The 21,666-nt window shown below is 39.1% G+C and overlaps 1 protein-coding gene across 1 annotated transcript in view; it reads left to right on the plus strand.

Annotated features, from left to right (window-relative positions):
- Positions 1-19,621, plus strand: part of Xpr1 (xenotropic and polytropic retrovirus receptor 1) — a 148,858-nt gene extending 129,237 nt beyond the window's left edge. The window contains exons 12-15 of the mRNA XM_038349545.1: positions 8,202-8,368; positions 11,871-12,010; positions 17,232-17,453; positions 19,006-19,621. Coding sequence (XP_038205473.1) covers positions 8,202-8,368; positions 11,871-12,010; positions 17,232-17,453; positions 19,006-19,066 — 590 coding nt within the window. The 3' untranslated portion in view covers positions 19,067-19,621. The remainder of the gene's footprint in view (positions 1-8,201; positions 8,369-11,870; positions 12,011-17,231; positions 17,454-19,005) is intronic.
- The last annotated feature ends 2,045 nt before the right edge of the window (positions 19,622-21,666 follow it).

Below are 21,666 nucleotides of genomic sequence, written 5' to 3' on the forward strand. Positions count from 1 at the left end.
GCATATTAAATCTCAAAATTTGGTAGACTGATACCTTACCTTACTATTCTTTTTTTAGATTGTCTTGCCTATTTTAATTCCTTTGCCTTTTGTTATTAATTTTAGAGTTACGTTGAACCTGCTTATAAGTTTAAGAATTGGTATCTTGTCTACGAACACACTATACTAATTTAGATATTCTTTTATTTCTTTTATTGGCATTTTATAATTTTTGCTTTATACTTATGCATAGATATTTTATAAATGGAGGATTTTTTTTTTGAGGGATTGTAAATAATACCATGGTGTAGACTGTTCATTTTACGGCCACTCAGACCCGAAATAATCACACAGAAACTATATTAATTACAACACTGCTTGACCAATAGCTTAGGCTTCTTTTGAACTAACTCTTACATCCTAAATGAACCCATTTCTATTATTCTGTATAACTCCACAAGGCTGTGGCTTACCGGGTAAAATTGCAATTGCAGCATCTTTCTCCTTTGGCAGCTACGTGGCATTTCCTTAACTCCGCCTACTTTCTCTCTATAACTCTGGATTTCCTGCCTGGCTTTATTCTGCCCTGCCATAGGCCCAAAATAGCTTCTTTATTAACTAATGGTAATAAAACTTATTCATAGCATACAGAGGGGAATTCCACATCATCATGGTTTGGGATTTTTACTTTCAAAGGTTTTAAAAATACCTAAACTTTTTACAAGAAAACTATAGGTTTGCATTCAAGTTTGAAATATATATTTATTGCAGCTTGAGAGGTGGCTTGGCAGCTAGGAACACTTACTACTCTTTCAGAGTACCAGAGTTTGGTTTTGGCTTTAAGTCCAACTCCAGGAAACCAGTTCCCTCTTCTGACCTCCACAGGCATCCACAACATGTGACAGATACACATATACATAGATAATATTAATATTAATATAAATATATATTCATCATTATTTTAAAATGTATCTGTATAATTTTGTATATGTTGTACTCTTTACACAGTTTTTTCCAGCATTGTAATTAGGATGTTAATACAGTTAAGGTAGAAAATATTTTCACTTGCACAAGTATCTTTATTTTATCATATCTGTTTAACATAAAGATACAGTTTCATTTCATATCCAGAGAACTGGTTGTTACGCTTTAACCAAAACAAAAAACAAAAAAAAACCAGGGTACTTACAGGGTTCTTACATAGTTCTGGGTGTCCTGGAACTCACTCTGTAGACAAGGCTGCCCCCAGACTTACAGAGATCTATCTGCCTACTAATGTCTCCCAAGTGCTGGGGTTAAAGGTGTGCGCCACCACCACCTGGCCTATTTTCCTTTTCTCATACTGCTCTTGATTCTGTTCTTAGAGTGAAACTGGCTTCATAAAATCAATAGAAAGGTATTTTCTCCTTTTTGGAAGAAATTGTGCAAAATGTGTAGTCTTTAAATATGTGGTAGATTTTTTTTCCCAGGAAAACCATCCTGAAGACTTTTTCTTTGGGAGACAGAGAGGCTCTCTGTGTGGTTTAGGCTGGCCCCAGTCTTCCAAGTGCTGGGATTGTGGGCATGTACACATGCCTGACTTGGTGGGAGTTTTTAAATTCGCAAGTATTTTTTTAAGTTCCAGTCCAGCGTGTTCCTTTTTACTCTGCTAGGCCCTTTTGCTGTTGTCTTCCACTTTGAGAATTGATAGGAATCATTTTCTATCAACTCCTTTTTATGTTTGTTTCTCTAAAACTGAAATTCTTTGCAGTCTTTTTTTCCAGTCTCAGAAGACAAGGTGTCTTTTTTTCCGTGATGTGCTTTCACTTCCTGTCTTGTCTGACTGTGGAAGTCATCCTTGTCTCTGTCCTATAAACTCCATCATTGCTGGGTCTTTCCTTCAGCCTATGCTCAGGAGACCTTCATCCCCAAGCAACTTCCTATACCACACCAAGCCATCTAACATTATTGCTGTTTCTTTGTTTAGAATAGTAGTCTGCTTCTCCACACTATCTCATTCCTTTCAGTCAGCAGTGTTGAGTAACAATCACAGCATACTTGGGGACTAGGGCTGTTGCTCTTGGTAGAGTGCCTAGCACGCACAGGGTTCAATCCCAGTACTACCAGTTTGTAGAAGTAGAACAGGGGATGTAGCTTACGTCTCGACTGTTTGCCTACCAGCTGTATGCATCTGATAATGCACTTGAAGTTGCCTCAACTATCTTTTCTTTTCTCTCTATTTTTATCGTTCCCTCTTTCCGTTTTTCTGTCTCTCTTCTTTCTGTCCTATTCTTTTTCTTTCTCATTCTTTTTCTTTCCTTCGTTCCTCCCTCCTCTCTCTTCCTTCTGTCTTTGGCATTGGGTTCAAACTTGGGATTACATATGGTAGGCACTAAGCTTTATAAAACACCCAAAATGTGTCTACTCTAAATTAAAATATTCCATAGGTATAAAATACAAACTAGATGTTGGGGGCTTAATATAAAAAGGAATATAAGATATCTCAATTTTAATGACTAAAATATTTTGCATGTGATGAATTAAATAAGATGTATTATTTAAGTTAATGTGTTTCTTTTCACTTTCTCTAACATGGTGTCTAGAAATTGTAGCATTGTATCTGTAATGTCTTTGAGTTTTTCATGTAGCTGCCCCTTCTCATCTCAGACCTTCTCTGCCTGGACACTGCTTGAATACTGTCTGAAGGAGCTCCTCCCATCTGCTGTGTCACCCTGTTCTGTCTCCCTCGTGGCTCTTTCACTGTCCACAATCTTCTCGTTCATCCACGCATGTGATAATCATCTCCCCACTAGACAGCAAGACTCGATGAGGCAGGAAATTTGTCTGCCCTTTAGTAAAAATAAGATTCACTGCTAGGTACCTAGCATCTAGGATGATATCTGGTTCACATTCAGCAGATGCTCATATGTTGGATGAATGGTTTCCGCTCACTGGAAATAGTTCTCTCTGCACCCATAAACTGTTCAGCTAAGTCCCTTTAAGAGTCAGTTCAAGGAGCAACTTCTTCATGAAGCTTTTCCTAGCTGTTGCCTCTCCCAAAAGCCGCATTCTTCCTCCATGCACAGGTCTCTGGTTGTGCTTACAAATTGGTTTTACCTGCACCAACTCTCCTCTTTTAAATGTAGCCTTTACTTGTTCTTCAGCACATCCCTAATTCTCCAGAATAGGTTACCCAGGCCACATTCTCTCTGTAGAATGTACCAAAGAACACACTTCTCCTTAGAAGTTAATCTTCGGTGCTATATCCATATAACAAATAATGTAAGTTACAGCCCTTTGTTGAATAAAGAAATTCCTATGTGATTTAATATTATAAACCAATACATCATTTATAAATATCGTCATGCTGACATCTATTTTTCTTTGTCTACTTTCTTCCCTTCTACTTTTAAAGAAATTTATAAACTTCATGAATGTGACACATGCATATATACATTGAAGCAAACACTATAATTGTCAAATAATACAGAAATAAAGCTAGAATGAGTTCCCTCATCTGGAATAATCATCTTTGTCATTGCAGTAATCATCATTTTATATACAAAAATAATTTGAAATAATATATGTATAGTTGTTTTGGGTTAGGGTTTATACGGGGGTGGCTTTTTTGAAACAGAATCTCATGTATGGCCCTGGCTTGTCTAGAACTCAGAGATCTACCTGCCTCTGCCTCCTGAGTCCTAGGATTAAAGGTGTGTGCCACCACTCCCTGGCTGCACTTTGTTTTGTTGTGAAGGTTGAATCCAGGTCTTACACTTGCTGAGCATCACTCTACCTCAGATATAGTCCTTTAGGTTCTATAGATAGTGTTTAAGTCATTTTTCTACATCATCTTAGAAATATTTTCATGGTACTCCATAGCTGCTAGAACTTCCCTTTCACTTTGAATATGAGAGGCTCTCAGGAAAGCACGCTGTGTGGTACAAAAGTTTCTTGAGCTGCACGGTGGTGGTACACACGCCTTTAATCCCAGCACATGGGAGGCAGAAGTAGGTGCATCTCTGTGATTCTAAGCCAGCCTGGTCTACAAAGTGAGTTCTAGAACACCAGGGTTACACAGCGAGACCCTGTCTTGAAAAACCAAAAAATAGTTTCTTGAATAGGGTTGCTATTTTTCTTTTCCTCTTTTATTCTTGGGCCTAGTTAGTTGTATTTTTGTCTCGATCATGTTAAGAGTATTTATCTTCTGTAACCAGAAGGTTGGGAAGTGATAGAGTCTATATTCCAACCCAGATCTTTTAATTTCAAAACCAGTTATTTTTCTACTTCCTTTCTCTCTGAACTTTAGAATCTTTAACTGTAAATGAAAATAAAAATAGCTGTTTTGCTTGCTTCAATTTAAAGATGGTCATCACCTAAGGGGTATTATGTGCAGTCTTAGATGCTAACTAAAACACAGTAATGACCAGTGACTATGTACTGATTCTCCTGTAGTGGGGTTGTGTCCTGTAAACCTGTGTGCACTGAGAATATTGTAAATCAAAATATATTCAGGACACTTAACCAACCACACATCATAGCTTGTGCAGTGTGAAGGACCAGCTGCTTGAAGTTATGAACTCATGACTGTTGGAGCTGTGCCCACTGCTGCTCCCTGTCATGAGACTATCATGAAGCATATAACTAGTCAAAATGCAAACTATAATTTTTTTCTGAGTGCATATGGCTTTTACGCTATGTGTTGCAGATTATCTGTGTATTTATTCAGATTTCTGAATTTTTCTGAGAGCATGATATTAATCTCATAATTCAGTGATTTGGTTTGGAGGCTATAGGAATAAATGCAGAATATTACATGCTAAGTTCAAGCATAATTCAGTTTACTCCAAGGTTTGAACTTTGAAAACAGTGCCCTCTCTATTTCATTTTTTATTTAGTTTTAGTGTAAAAAGTGGTGATTAACAGAGCAGGACTCTCTCTGGGTGAGAGACTACTCCTTTCCTTCACTCTGAAGCACCTTCCTGACAGAGAGGAGTGCTGTGTGATGTGGTTTCTGCCTATCACTTCCTCTGACTCTTCCTTCACTTTTCATTCCTCTCATGGCTGTGGGTATGCAACTCTTACACAATTTATTTTTATTTTAAATTCAATAAATGTCATTTCCACAAATTTATTCCATATATTCTGCTTCTAATGTGGCAGATGAGTAAGAGAGAGACTCCTGGTAGAATAGCAATGACTTGATTTTCTGATTCTCGCTATTATTAAAGTGGACTACCAGTGTAAGCCAAGAGAGAATATGGTGTAATTGCTTGCCTAAAGTGATAACACCTGTCCAGTGTGTCCCTGAATATCAATGAAGGAGGAAGATTTAAGGGAGAAGCATTTTTTATTTGGGATATGTTAAAGATCAAAAACGAGACCAAAATTTAGTACCTGTTCATCATTGAAGTCTATGAAGTAAAATATCATTTATTTTGAAATCTTATATAAGAATATTTGTTTATTTTAAAGGTCAGTAAAATCACCATGTGTGTCTCATAGAAACCCCATAGAATAATTGGACTTAGAAAGAAGGAGGTACCTGAACCATTGTACCAGTTTAAGAATTGTACTATGAAGATAAAACAAAATATAAAAATGCAGGAAAATTAGTACAGTGTGTTTTGTTTCACTGTTAATTCCTTTTCCTTTGACAATGATGTATATTTGATTATTTCTTCAGTAATTAATAAAGAGCATCAGCTTTCAGTAAAATACTCGGTAGTACCTATCTATACTCACTTGATAAACACCAATTTGTGACCTACCTGTTAGTCTGTGTGCAAATCCTCACTAGCAAACTAATTAATAGATTATTATTGAAAAAGTTGAAGTAATATTTGTAGAGTATAAGGCTTATCATAAACATTTTATTTGATAAGTTACTATTACATTTATTTACAAGTTGTTTATCTTTTAATCTCTGTGTTTATCTTGTTTTTGAAATATGAAGAGTGGGTTTCATTCCATTCCTGAATTTGCTTTACTTTTTGGAAACCTTGATAGATGAATTTTGAGCATGTTTTAATGCATTCATGAAGCAGATAACTAATACTAGTTACCTGACAACTGAACAGATCCAAATATACCTAGATAATTAATAATGTGTTAGACACTTAAAATTCCTATTCAGTGTTCTAATGTAAATATTCAGATCAGTATGCTTTTGAAGAAGAGAACTTTTATGACTATAAGTTAAACCTGAAAATTAGTTTCTGTCCAAGCAGAACTTTTCTGCTCTTTTTTTGGATGGATCAATCAGAATCACTTGCCATTCCTTCCTCCTGACTGTCTAAAAGAAGCTAAACAAGGGATATACTGGTTTGTGTTTATTCACTAAACCAGCTAGCTCTTGGTGAGTAAAGATTGGGGACACTGGTTTTAGTGTTTGTTGATTTCCATGATGTAAATTTTTCTGTCAGACCCAATTTAGGCTCCTAATGTTGAATGTAGAGTTGAGAAAAGATGTACAGTGTTTTCATCACGCAGACAGAATGTATACAACCTCGGAAGGGTAGAAAAGAACAAGGCTTAGCACCTTGAAGAAGTGATGAATCCCAAGTATCTATTACTTTAATATTGCTAATTATGTCTATGTGACTTTATGTTTAATAATGATTGTTTCAGCAAACAATATGTATCTCATGAGCTGATAGATACTAATTCTGGACCTTTAAGGTATCAGATTTTTTTTTCTAACTATGCAATTCTGGTGTTAGTAAATGTCTAAGCATTTAGTTTTCTAAAATACAGAGCTGATCCTAAGGCCCAGGAAGACATTCTGCAGTCAAGTCCTACATATCTTTTCCAATGTCATTTCAGGTTGTTACAAACTGTCTTATGCTCTGTGTCCCCTGCCCTAGATGTAATTTTTTAAGCATAGCACACTCTCTTTTCAAAGGTGTCTTCAACTGGGCAGTGGTGGCGCACGCCTTTAATCCCAGCACTTGGGAAGCAGAGGCAGACGATCTCTGTGAGTTCGAGGCCAACCTGGTCTACAAGAGCAATTTCAGGACAGCTAGGACAATAACACAGAGAAACCCTGTCTCGGTGGGGGGTGGAGGGAAGTGGGGAGTGTCTTGAGCCTTAAATGACCTCACTTCATCCACCTGACTTTTGCAATACTGTTTATTTCACTTTCTAGAAATATCACAAATGCTACTGATGCTTGTTTCCTTCTGTGGGAAACTCCCATTCTCCTTGATGTTTTTTCAGTTCTTTGTACTTCATTTGAACTCAAGTTTACTCTTGTAGCAAATGTCTGTCACTCAGTAGATTGTTAATTACCTTTGGATCATAATGTATTCAGCACATTACTAACTTTAAAGTGATTAATAAATACTTGTTTATTTTAGTAGTTTATTTTAGTAGGACAAATTGTGGAGAGTCCATGAGAGTCTGAGAAACTGGCTAAACCTTAAAGGATTTTTGAAACTAGATCACAGGCACCATTCTTTCTCCTGACAGTTCTGTACCAGATTGTTATCTCTCAGTGTCTTGAAACTGGAGAGCATCATGGGAACTCTGGAGTTACTGAAGGAGAATTTCAGAGAGCAAACGAGGTTCTTAAGACCAAAAATGATCAAATTTATTAACTATGTTTACAAATTATTTTATTCTGTTTTAATGTGCTTTATGGTGTTCTCAGAATAAAACCGAAAGTACTGTTTATCAGTATAAAGATGGATTGGACCTTTATATTAGTAATGTCCCTGTGAAAGAAGCAAAACTAATCGAGTTCTGTGGCTTGAGGGAAACTCATTCTCATAAACGTAAAAGGCGAATACCTCATCGGTCTGTTGGGTTCTGGGGCATTTTTTTTTTTCTGGAATTGCCTGATTGTCTTCACAGTAAGATTGACGAGATCAAAGTGTGTGAAGGAAATGCTCTAACATCAAAAACAACCCAAGATTTTTTTTATCTTTTACCCTAAGCTGCCACCTAATGGCAGAAGTTTAAATGACATGTTTATAAAATCCAAAGAGTACATTGAGATGTTATAGATTCATTATAGATCCTTACTCCTTAATAAACATTTGTATAATTTTGGACCTCAGAGAAGTCATATTTATTACTAACCTTTGTTAGGCAATACTTCTGCTAAGGATGTTTGTTTTAAAAGTTGGGTTTCTCTTATTATAAAGTTGGGTTTCTCTTATGGGACACTATAAAGCATCTATTTTTTGGTTCAGTTTAGTCACTTTATCTTGTCCTTTTTGCTTCTCTTTCTCTTTCTGCAGAACGACGGCACTCAGACACTGAGGTGTTCTTTTACCTGTGGGTTGTCTTCTGTGTCATCAGCTCCTGCTATACCCTCATTTGGGATCTCAAGATGGACTGGGGTCTCTTTGATAAGAACGCGGGAGAAAACACTTTTCTCCGGGAAGAAATCGTATACCCTCAAAAGGTATGTATGGAATGTTCACACTTAAGGGAAAGAGTTTTTTAAAAAAAACTTAGCTATATCAGTAGTTAGATCATACAGCAATATCGACTCAAAGTTCTAATTACATTAACCTAAAAATGATTTTAAAAAAATAATTATCCAATTGGGCGGTCCACACTTTTAATCCCAGCACTTGGGAGACAGAGGCAGGTGGATCTCTGTGAGTTCAAGCCAAACCTGGCCTACAGATGAGTTTCAAGACAGCTAAGATGGTTACACAGAGAAAGCCGGTCTCAAAAAAAAAAAATGTCCAAGATACCAACCCAGTCCACAAAAAAACTTATCATGTTTGCCATGTGGTAGATGCTGTGGGAATGTAAGCAGATAAGCAAATCGCAGTGCTATGCCCTAACTAGTGGAGAGGGCAACTTTCTCTGAAAAACCTCTATTTTCTTAATGTATCTGGTGCTTGGGTGTTCATGTTCCTCACTGCTCAGAATAATTTTTGTAGACTTGGTGTGCACCGAATGAGTAGCTGCATACTGAAAAGGCAACTTTATGAACACCCATGGGGAAAGGACTGCCAAAGTGCTCAGATCCTTTTGTCTATGCAATGAATACTTGTTAGTGCCAGCCCAACTGGGAAAAAAGTAGAGTTTTATAGGAATCATTTTAGTGTTTTACCGGCATATTAGAATAAAGGGAATGAGAAGCTGAATTTCAAATAAAAATTGTCTTCATACAGATGCTTTGGTAAAGCTATATACCATGATTAGACCTTGAAAAAATTGAACAATGAGTTGGGAATGTGGGTATGTGTATTACAATCCCAGCTGTATTACTAACTAAGCTGTTTAGTCAGCCAGACTGAAGGGGTGTAGACGACATTAGCTCTTTTTTTTTTTTTGGTTTTTCGAGACAGGGTTTCCCTGTAGTTTCTAGAGCCTGTCCTGGAACTAGCTCTTGTAGACCAGGCTGGCCTCGAACTCAGAGATCCGCCTGCCTCTGCCTCCCGAGTGCTGGGATTAAAGGCTTGCGCCACCACCGCCCGGCTTACATTAGCTCTTGATATATTCTCAGGCCTAAAGTTCTATTATGGATAACATATAATTCAATACCCAAATGTTGCCATTACATCAAATCTGTATTTTGAAAAGAATGTGATTGTATAGTATGGAGTAGAGAAGGCTGTGACTAAGGCATTAAACATTTTTTATATTTCTTAATTAAAAGGAAAATGAACAGGTTGGGGCCAGGCAGTAGCATGCTGGTAAAGCACTAGCAGGAGCAATATACAGATTAATCCCTAATGCCATTTTAAAAAAGAAAAGAGGACCAGTAATCGGAATAGTCATGAATTCAGTTAAAGCTACTTTTATGTTCACCACATGTGTGTTTTATTACTGCATATGGTGTTTGGTGAACTCTGCACATATTTGTTACTTACGCTGATTGCTTCAGTTCATTGTATCTTTACATAAATGTTAGGCTGTTTTCTATTTAAATGAGTTCTGATTTACTGGGTTTTTTGGTTTTTTTTTTTTTTTTTTTTTTTTTTTGGTTTTTTGAGACAGGGTTTCTCTGCAGCTTTAGAGCCTGTCCTGGAGCTAGCTCTTGTAGACCAGGCTGGTCTCGAACTCACAGAGATCCGCCTGCCTCTGCCTCCCGAGTGCTGGGATTAAAGGCGTGCGCCACCACCGCCCGGCTACTGTTTTCTTTGTAATGAAATTAGTGAGTAGAATTTTTCATTTAGTTTATTATATATTTTAATGCCATAAAAAATAAAGTATAAATTTTCTTAAATTATAGTTGCAAATTTATAAGGAAAAAGTGAGGAAACTATTTGTGAAGTCCAGTGAACCTTCATTATAAAATCCTGTCACAGGCTGGGCATTGGTTTCGCACGCCTTTAATCTCTGAGTTCGAGGCCAGCCTGATCTACAGAGCTAGTTCCAGGACAGGCTCCAAAACTACAGAGAAACCCTGTCTCGGAAAACAAAAAACAAAACAAAACAAAAATCTTGTCACAGTCTTCATAAGAATTCTACCTGCTTTCTCACATGTGGGGAACCTATATTGTGGGGGGTGTTTTATGAAACTGGAAAGGGGACCGTGAAAAGGTTAAAAAAAAAAGACCTTAAGGGAGGAGGGAGATGGAAATGATGGCGCACATGTGACATGAAAATAAAAGTGGAGCTATTGTTGAGGGGAAGGGGAAATGGGGCAAAGAGATGGGGCAGGGGTGAATACTATTAAAGACTGAAAATACCCTAATGAAGCTTATTGCTTATTGTAAGCTTGCTTAAAATTTTAATTTAAAAACTAATCAGTTAGCCAGACGGTGGTGGCGCACGCCTTTAATCCCAGCACTCAGGAGGCAGAGGCAGGTGGATCTCTGTGAGTTCGAGGCCAGCCTGGTCTACAAGAGCTAGTTCCAAAGAGCTGGCTCCAAAGCCACAGAGAAACCCTGTCTCAAAAAACAAAAAAAAAAAAAAAAAAAAAAAAAAACCAATCAGTTAGTGGATAATGTCTAAAACTGACTAGTCAAAACATTAAACACATTATTTAAAATTATGGAGGGCAAATGGAATGGATAGTTACAAATGACTGTCTCTGGGGAATAGAAGAGAAGTACAGGCATTGATTGTCAGTTCCTGTTAATAGCCCTCTGATGGTGACTCATGCTTTGTTAAAAATTAAGCAGGCCTGGAGAGGTGGCACAGGGCATAAGAACACTTACTGATCTTGGAGAGGGCCTACGTTCAGTTCCCAACACCCATGGCCACTCTCAACCACCTGTACCTCCAGTTCCTCTTGTGGTTTCCGGAGGCACAGTACACATACACACATGCCAGCAAAGAAAAGAGCAATACTTTTTAAAGTAAAGTAAATTAATACAGCTTACTACATAGCAGTTCTAGTTACCAAAATGACACAACCTTTAAATACATTTTGAAGTGTGAATTTTGCTTAGTAATAAAAAAATCCATGAGTTTTGGGATCTATTGGCAGTTTGTATTTTTAAGACTTTTGGGTAGTTAAACTGGATTAGTTGAATACTATCTCTTATTTTCAGCCATGTTTGTGAAATATTTATCATTTGATTTATCAACTAAAAAAAAAAACAGGACAAAACTTGTATTATATATGGGATAAAAAAAATTGAAATTTTAAGTACAAATTGTACAGTTAATAAATTTGCTGATATCCTTTAGTACTAGTGACTTAGTCATCGTCTTACCATGCTTCTCTCCTAGAACACAGTCTCAGTTGATCAGGGGTCTCATTTAATTTACAAGAGAGGCTCGTGTACAGTGTGGACGTTAACTGTATTTGTTAACTGATTTCTGAAACTCAGTACTACATCATCATTTTAAATATTGCACTATTTAGGGAAACTAAAACCTATGTAATGTTTCCCATTTATCTGTTAGTGGGCTAGCTGTGAGTCTCAAGAGCTGATGTAGGGGTACTTTGTAAGAAGAGTGGTGAGAAATATAATCTATTTGCTTGTATTTCTTAGGCTTATTACTACTGTGCCATCATAGAAGATGTGATACTGCGCTTTGCTTGGACTATCCAAATCTCTATCACTGCTACGACTTTTCAGCCTCATGTTGGGGACATCATTGCTACTGTCTTTGCCCCCCTTGAGGTTTTCCGGTAAGCAAACTACTGAACAATCTATTAAGGATTCTTTTAAAAGATGCCCAGTACTGGGCCAGCAAGCTGACTCAGCAGGTAAGGTACTTACTACTACCATGTTTAATGATCTGAGTTCAGTTCTGGGACCCAAATAGTAGAAGAATGTTGTCCTTGACCTCCATCTTGACCTCTACGTGTGAGCTATGGCCTTTATGCCCAAACAAAAACAAAGAAGACAATAAGATGTAATAAAAACTTTGTTTGGGCATGGAGTAGTGCACGCCTTTAATCCAAGCACTCAGGAGGCAGAAACAAGTATATTCTTGTGAGTTTAGGGCCAGCCTAGTTTGTATATAGAGTTCTAGACCAGCCAGAGATACATATGAGACTCTGTCTCAAAAATAATAATTATTATTATTATTAAAAATCACAAAATGATAGGTTTAAAAATGGCAATTGTTTAGAAATGAACCAAAACATGTTTGTGCTGTCACTGTTGATTGTGAAAGAGAACCAACAGGCACAGCGTGGAAAGGACAGTTTCAGAGAAACCTGAGTTTATGGCAGGGGTGGCATGACAAGGCATGGTGACGTAGCATGTGCCGAAGACTTGTCCATCACAGTGGACCAGGAACCAGAAGGTGGAGGTCAGAACTAGGGGCAAGTGTAAATTTCAGAGATCCCAGTGGTCTTCTCTGGCCCGAGCCCCACCTCCTACATGTTCCACAGCCTTCAAAGTAATACTGGAAAGACTCAGCACATGTGCCTTTGGGGACATTTCAGATTCAAACCATTGTGATGTCTAATGCCCTGGAGACAAAGTTAAAATTGTAACAAAATGTTAAGATATTTTAATAGACTGAAATCGAAAGTGATAGCAAAAAAATGAAAATGAAACTAAAAAGCCACGGGGGAAAAAAAAAATAAATGTATCAGAAAAGTAGAAAGCTTAAGAAATTAGAAAAAAATTAAAGCTTCAAATCAAACCTAAAAGAAAGAAACATATAGACTAGAAATTATCAGGATAGAAAACAGATGTGCAGTGGAGAATATTAAAAACAGAATTTTTAAAAGAATAATAATTGATGAAGTGCTTACATAGACTAATCCAGAGAAAAGGGGAGGAAGGTCACATCCAGGAGAAACCCTAAAGAAGGCTAGGATGTAGTTAAGAGGCAGAGTTTGACCAGAGTGCGCAATGCTCTGCGTCCCATCTCTGAACAGGAGGGAAGTTCTGAAGGTTTTTAAAGAGATGTAAGTGCCATTAAATGAGATAGTCAAATTCCTCAAAATACCATAATCGATAAGAAAATAGAAAATCTGAGAAATCTGTATCTTTCAAAAACATCAACATTTAAATCAATATCAAAATATTTTTCATGAAGAAAACTCCAGACCCGGAAATTTTTTCTTATAGTTGAAGTCAAAATTTTTGTTTTTTACAAAACACTTCGAAAGAAAGGGACAAATAAGGACTATGAGGCCAGCATGACAGTCATCTGAACCTCCAAAGATATTCCTAGAGTAACCCTGTGCCTCACGGTTGCCTTGCAGCATAGTTGCAGAAAACCTGAACACAGCATTAGCCATTGAGTTCAGTAGCATCTAAAAAGGTTAATACTTCAAAATTTAGGATTATTCTGTGAATTAAGGTTTAATATTGGTCTTAGTTACTCTTCTGTTACTGTGAAGAGATACCAGATACCATGGCCAATGCAACTGATAAGAGGAAGCATTCAATTGGAGCTTTGTTTCAGAGGGTCAGTATGTGATTAGCCTGACAGGAGGCATGGCAGCAGGAAGGCATGGTGTAAAAGCAGTAACAAGAGCTATATCTTGATCTGCAAGCAGTGAGCAGAGAAATTAAGACTGGTTCTGCCCATAGGCTTGGAAAACCTCAAAGCCTATCCCTGGTGACGTACCTTCTCTACAAGGCCATTCCTCCTAATTCTTCTTAAACAGGTCCACCAATTACGGACCAAGAAGTCAAATATATGAACCTATGGGGGGGCCATTCTTATTCAGACTATCACATGTTCAAAAGTTAATTCATGTCATTTAACTCAATAAGAGAATAAGAGGGAGGAGCCTGTGACATGTGGGAACGGCCGTTTTTAACAATACCTGGTTGAGCAAAGGAGTATGTTATTTATAGTTGTAGCTTTTTGTTGTTGGTTTTGGTTTGTTTATTTGTTTGGGGGTTTGTTTTTGTCTTTTTGGTTGTTTTGTTGTTGTTGTTTGTTTGTTTGTTTGTTTTTTGAGACAGTCTCTCTGTGTAGCTTTGGAGCCTGTCCTGAAACTCACTCTGTAGACCAAACTGGCCTCGAACTCACAGAGACCTGCCTGCCTCTGCCTCCCAAGTACTGGGATTAAAGGCGTGTGGCAGGAAGACTGTTGGAGGTCAGGCTGGGCAACATAGCCAAAGCCTATTTTAAAACCAAACAAAAATTTCAGCAACTTAAAAATTGATACTTGTTCCTGGAAAAAAATAGAAAAACAATGTAAGATCATAAAGCACATAAACACAATGTGGCCAGAATGATGTCTGCTGTCGACAGTTATGTTTACCGTCATAATGCTGCAAGAGTGGGTAGTAAAATGAGGAGGATTCTAAAGAACTTAATCCATGTCCTTTAATAATGCCAGGTACATTAAAACACCCAGAAGTCAATCTAATGAGAGATTGGTGTATGGGTGAAAGTTGACAAGCCAATTCTATAGTGACGCAAGTGTGTGCATGCGTGTGTGTGTGTGTGTGTGTGTGTGTGTGTGTGTGTGTGTGTGTGTGTGTTTTTCAGATGGAGTATCACTAAGTTACCCAGGCTGGCTTCCAATTCCCTGCTGCCTCCCTCCCAAGTGCTGGGATTACACCTATATGCCAAACATGCCTGATAGTTTTGTAATTTATATAGGAACACAAAGAATAACCAAGACTATTCTAAAAAGAACAAGGCTAGAGTAATGTTCTAAGTTGAAGACTGATCATACAGAGAGAACAAGGCTGTGCACCGTGTTAGTAAGAGGTTAGACAAGAGGCTCCCCTGGAACAGAGTGGGGCATCTAGAGACAGATCCATTATCATGACACCACCTGCTGATAAATGTAGCTGCCTAACAGTGAAGAGAGGACATCACACATGCGTGGAGGGGCTGGGGGCTGGAGAGATGGCTCCAGTGGCTAAGAGCACTGACTGCTCTTTAGGAGGACCTGGGTTCAATTCCAGTACCCACATGGCAACTCACACCTGTCTGTAACTCCAATACTGGGGACCCAACACCCATGGCAAAACACCAATGCATTTAAAATAAAAATAAATTTAAAAAAGAATATAAGAATAAAAGAACTTAAAGATAAAAAGGAATCAAAGTATTTTAAAATAAAATAAGAAATTTTTTAAAATAAATAAATAAAACATGAGTCAGCTGACTGTATATAGAAAATAAATCCTGCTGCCTGTCACATTCAGTATGCAGAATCAATTACAGGGAGGTTACAGAGCTAAATAAGAGTAGCACATAAGCTCTCTAAGTGTTGGTAGAGAGCCCTAGAGGCGACATTCAGGGTAGTAATATATTTTATACTTCCAGATATCAGATATGCAGTGTATTTTTGTATACTAGCCAAGCTATATACTAACATGCAAACTTTGAGGTGTATGTGATACGCTTGTTTTGAATTACATATTTATAATTATCTTGTGTACATATGTATATGTGTGTGGATGCTTGTATGTTATCATGCACATGTGGAGGTCAGAGGACAGCTTATAGAAATTGGCTCTCTCCTTCATTTGCAGCCCAGTGACAGCACTCAAATCCTTTGGTTGGCAGCAGGCACCTGCTGAGCCATCTTACTGGCCTACATTTACTTTATTTTTAAGTAACCGTAGAGAAATAAGTGGCAGTTAGACTGACAGGTAACTCCTCAACAGTAACAGTGAAAGTCAAAAAGCATGTCTTAAATGTGCTGGAGAAAAGTGAAGGCCTCCCTCCCTTTGACTCTTCATCCATGAAGATAGCTTGCACAAAAGAGAAGATAAAAAGACACTTTTAGAAAGGTGTGTGGTGTTCTTGCGAGCCAGGAAGGACAAACATAGCTGATAAATAACATAGGATTAGAAACAAAGCTAGCCCTGAAAGGCAAATGAGGGCTTTGGACAGAGTGTGCTCATTTGTGGGTGCCACTGACCCCTCTGGACCATCACCCCCTCTTCATTTCCCTAAACATCTGTATGTGAGGCCCAAACCCTCCATAGTAACTACTCCCTGCACTTGACTGTCTCTGCTCTCATTTCTCTCTGTTCTTCCTTTCAACCCTTGTATTTGTTCCCAACACGGGAATTGGGCCACTTTTAAAAACTACTTATGCGTATGCATGTGAGTATAAGCCTAAATATGCCGTTCTTACTGTGAGTGTAGAGGGCTTAGTGAAACTCAGTAGTCAGTTCTCTCCTGCTGCCTTGCGGAAGTCCAGCATCAAACTCAGTTTAGCAGGCTTGTCCTCAAGCACCTTTACCTGCTGAGCATTCTCACTGACCCTCAACCTAATCCATTTTTAAATGATCTGTAATAATTATAGAGCAAGTACTCTGCAGTACCAATTCTACTTCTGTCACTGTCCCTTGGCCTGCATAGCCAGGGTGACATTTCAGTGTTACACCATTTCCTGGTGACAGAGAAGCATAGGCAGAGAAACTCATCCATCATCTTTATAGCTAGTAGTGGTGGAGCCACGATTAGAACGTAGACAGTCGTCTAGAGTCGGAGCTCCCAGGTTATGCTGTTGTGAGTCTTGCCTTCGCTCCTCTGTACCTTATCTTCTGTCTCCCAGGAAAGCCCTGTCCTCACTCAGCTTCTCAGAATCCATGTTCCCATTCTACCTTTTGTTTGAGACAGGTCTCTCATCAACCTGGAACTTCACCAAGTAGGCTTGGCTGGCTCTTCTGGTCCAGTACAGATTCACCTGTCTCTGCTTCCCATCTTGCCCTTGCTGGAGTTCTGAATGTGCATTACCGTCCTGGCTTGTTGCATGGGTTCTGGGTTCCCACAGTCATGTTCTCGTGCTGGTGAGACAAGTGCTTCACTAGCTGAATCATCATCTCCCCAGCCCTCTGATTTTAATACTCTCGCCTGTAGTCGTTGTTTTGTTCTCAGTGAGTAGGAACTTGAGTCTCCTGAATGTTTACAGGAGGGAATATTCTCAGGTCTTCACTTGAATGCATCCACCCTATTTTGCTTAGGCGATTTGTATGGAACTTCTTCCGCCTGGAGAACGAGCATCTGAATAACTGTGGTGAATTTCGTGCCGTGCGGGACATCTCTGTGGCCCCCCTGAATGCAGATGATCAGACACTCCTTGAGCAGATGATGGACCAGGAAGATGGGGTGCGAAACCGCCAGAAGAATCGGTCATGGAAGTACAACCAGAGCATATCCCTGCGCCGGCCTCGCCTCGCATCCCAGTATGTATAGCCACCACTTCTGAGTAGAGTGCTTCTTTGGTCTTTAACATCACGTAACATTAGCTAACAAGCCCTAGACTGAACCAGATGAAGTTGCTGATACTCGGCCATGCTTCCTCTCCAGACAGTAGTAGTAACCAGCCACTCCATATGATCAACTTCTGGAATGTGTCCTGGGTAATAAAATTTAGAGAGAACAGATAGCAGACTGGAATAAAAGAGACTGAAGCTGAGCAGTTTTCTAAAGATAGGGAGTGTTTAGATAATACTGTGAGTGGAAATGAAGGGGAGAAAGGAAAAGCATGTGTCCAGAACTGAAGTGAGAAAATATAATTGGGTGCACTCACTTGAACTGTCAAAGACTGGCCAGGCATTCAAGACAGTGGAAGCAGGAGGATCAGTTCATGCTTATCCTTGGCTACATAGCAAGCTCAAGACTAGACCTGACTCAAAAAAAAAAAGAAGAAGAAGAAGAAGAAACAAACAAATAGCCAGACTGAAAACTGCAAGCTTAATCTTGTAGACAAGAAAGAGGCGTGTTCTTTCCGAGGAGTGATGTGAAAGGAGATTTTAATGATACTACACAATGTGGTAGGAAGTTGGGGCAGTAAAGACCTGGATTGGGATCTTAACATTGGACTAGAAGGAACATGAAGGACATGAGCAGAAGGTGCTGTAGCCCGCTGAGCACGGGAAAGTAGACTAAGTCCTGAGCTTTAGCTAGAGATTGGAAAGGGTAGAGAAGGAAGGAAGCAGGAAGCTGAGTCTTGGGCAGAAGGAAGAGCAAAGTAGCAGAAGTCAACAGGGAAGTCAGCCATAAGAGCATCGAATCAGCCAGCCTTCGGCTAAGGAAGGCTTTGGCAGACTGGGATTGAGTAGGTAAGAGAGGGGCCTCAGAGCTGAAGAAAACATTGGTGGGCTAGAGCTCCTTGCTGTGAAGGTTTCAGAGCTACCAGCAGAGGGCAGTCTAAACACACTTTCTGTTTCAGAAATGGGCTCTTCGGCCCCAGATTATATTCACTATTATATTCACTTCAGGTGTTTACCGGGAAACTAGATGGCAACCAGAGGTGGAGGTTTATGGTACAGAAAGTGTGGGGAACCTAGGGTGAGACCTGAGTCTGAGTTCTGACGCTATGATTCAAGCAGCTGTGGCACATCATCAGCCTTCTGAATGTCAGCTTCCCATCTGCCACATGGGAGCAACCGACTCCTTTCACAGACACTACCTTCACACTTGGGGCGAAGAGTTGCAGGACATTTTCATGTTACTTAATTCCATTTCTCACAGTACAAGAATCTCTGCACAGAGTCCTTAAGAAACCGATCATTTTTTGCCAATTGGCAATCAGCAGTGGTAACCGTTTAACTGAGGCACCTGCATTATATTGGATAGTCGGTACTCAAACTCCCGTCTTTGTTTTTGAGAGCTACTCTGATGTTTAAACATAACCCACTGTTGTTCCTGCTTGTCCACCTTCTGCAGTAGATAGTTCCTGTTTAGGATGAGCACTGTATGAGATCAGTTACATGTTTATTTCCTCTACCCTAGATCCAAGACTCGAGACACTAAGGTATTGATAGAAGATACAGACGACGAAGCTAACACTTGAATTCTCTGAAGTCTCGATTAACATCCTTGGTTTCCTACTCTACAATTCTTCCCTTGACCAACGCAACCTCCAGCACCTTTTTCCAGCTGAGAACAGGAGAAAACAGAACACGTTCCCGGGCTCTTCAGATCGGGTCCTATGGACTCGAGCAAGCTCACTGTGTTTCTTTTCTTTTCTTCTGGTTTAATCTTCATTTTCTATTTTTAAAACAAAAACTTCATTTTGCCAATCAGAGGATGTTTTAAGGAACAAAAACCTAATATCTTATGGATTGTTTACAATCACAAAGACACAGATGCCCATCAGGATGAAGAACAGGCATTGGAAGGAGGCCTCTGATGGACGGCATGGACATAACTCAGCTTCCGCCTAGCCCGGTTTTGACTGTTTGAAACCGGACACTGATTTTTAAATTTTCTGTCAGTTTCTGTGGAGAGTTTTTTCCCTTCCTTCCTAGCCAGCATAGAGCCACTGGCAGCACTTGCAGGGAAAGTGCAGCTTGGAGCAGCACCCTCCTCCACAAAGCTACTTTTTAATTTGATGTGGGTTTTCTCATTTGGGGAGGGTTTTGGGTGGGCGGGGAATATGATGTATTCATTACATATGGTCTTCTCATTATTTATGAAACTTAACCATAAATGAATGATGCTACTCCTATAAAGGGAGGCAGGAGGAACAGAGGGGAGATGGTATTTGGGAGGGTCAAGCCCACATACCTTTTCCAGGAAACAGTTTGTACCAGTTTGTACTTTTCCTCTTTCGTTTTAACTTTAAGCCAAAGTTTTATTGCTAAATTTAAGTTGCTGCCCTAGAGTCCCGAGTGTCACTGTCATGACCTGGCTTCCCACTGGTAGACATTCAGAGCAAAGGTTCTGATCCTTGTGTCGTTAGGAACAGGTACAGGATGCACTCGCCCATTTACCAGTCCCAGTAATGAAGTTCTGCCATCTGCTTCTGCATGTAGGAGAAGTGAGTCTGAGTTCTCCTGGCTGAATGGAAAGGCAGGCCTAATTTCAGACTCTTCACACCCTTATTAAATATTTCCCCTTCTGGTCTCATCTACTTTACCCAGAATTTGATCAAACTAAAAGTCTTTGGTGGGGACTGTACTTTTGAGCATGTAGAACAAATCCTTCATCCTTCAAATTACATTGACAGAGAAGACCTTGGCAGCCATTTTTAAGGCCAGCAGTATTAAAAAGTGAATGTTGGATTTTATGACCTCCCATAATAGAACCCTTTTAAATTTGGGGCCTCTAAACCTGGCCGTACTTTTAAAACTATATTTCTTAGAAATTTCAGGCTATAAACATTTTTATTTCTTTATCTCATCCCATCTTCCTAAATTCTCTAGAGAAACCTAAAAACATACATTTGACTTTCTTGAAATAGTGGTATCAAATTTACTATTCTTCAGGACTAGGTATAGATCATTGGTAGCAGTGATTGCTTAGCACTCTTGAGACCTTGGGTTTTCTCTCAGCATAGGTGGGGAGGAGAACCACTCTTTAATAAAATTAATATAAATACTAGGAAAAGGTAAGGTCAGCTTTAGTGCCCCCCCCCCGGGATACAGGAGAGCCATCAGAATCCAGTCACTTATGCCCTCTCACATTAACTTCAGCAACAGAGAGCTAGTGACTAGGAAGACGGCCGTCAGCACTTGCTTTGTTTTCAAAAGTTGGCTGCTGCCCTTTAACCTCCCTTTTGTCGTGAGCCCTGCCGTCATAACCGTCCCTCGTTAAAGTTACTGCACTACTAAAATTCCACCTATTAACTCATCAGCTTCCTTTTAGAAAGGGTTTCTTTCATTTTTATTCTGACAGAGTTCCAATTCTTTTTCTTCTTTCAGAATTGAGATTTTAACACATACATTCGTATCCCCGCAAGTACATACAATGTTGTAGGTTCTCTTGCTTTTTGTTATGCCAAGCATGTCCCTTGCCCCAAAACTAAAGAAGAAACATTTATTTTTAAAAAAACAAATTTTAAATAAATTGTATACTTTATAATAATCAGTGGTAACAATTTAGAGACCCTTTGTAAATTAAAGGTTGCATTATTTCTATTTAGAATTTTTTTTCCTAACCTGGGTTTTTATACTTTAAAGTAGGTGATTGATCTCACTGGTCTCTGAGGTAACATCAGCAAGTACTAAGACTCTATAGAAAAGTCCAGTGACCTATGATTTTTTTGTACAAATAAAGTCAGTGGTACTGTGTATCCAGAGCCACATGAATTGGCAGCTTCTTTCTCTGGTAGTCAGTCTGTGTGTGACATGCAGAAACTCACACAGTTGACTTCCACCGTTCCAACTCCTTGATGTTTTCACGTCAGTTAGCATGTGGCCAGCTTGGTCTTTCTCCACCTGTTAGGATCCAGGCCCTAATCAGTATTATTTCTTTCATAAATAATGCAGTTATAGAGTGTATTCATTTTTGGTGTTTGTCATGTTGCCTACTCAAAGTAAGGCTTACATGTTCTCCAGCTTACCACAGCAGATGCCCAGTACTTTCTTACATACTCCAGCTTCATCTCCCTGGCTCTAAAGAGATTACTTTATCCAACGAATTTGGGAAACCAAGCATGCATTTCAGTTT

Source organism: Arvicola amphibius, chromosome 12 (assembly GCF_903992535.2).
Source record: "Arvicola amphibius chromosome 12, mArvAmp1.2, whole genome shotgun sequence".
NCBI lineage: Eukaryota > Metazoa > Chordata > Mammalia > Rodentia > Cricetidae > Arvicola > Arvicola amphibius.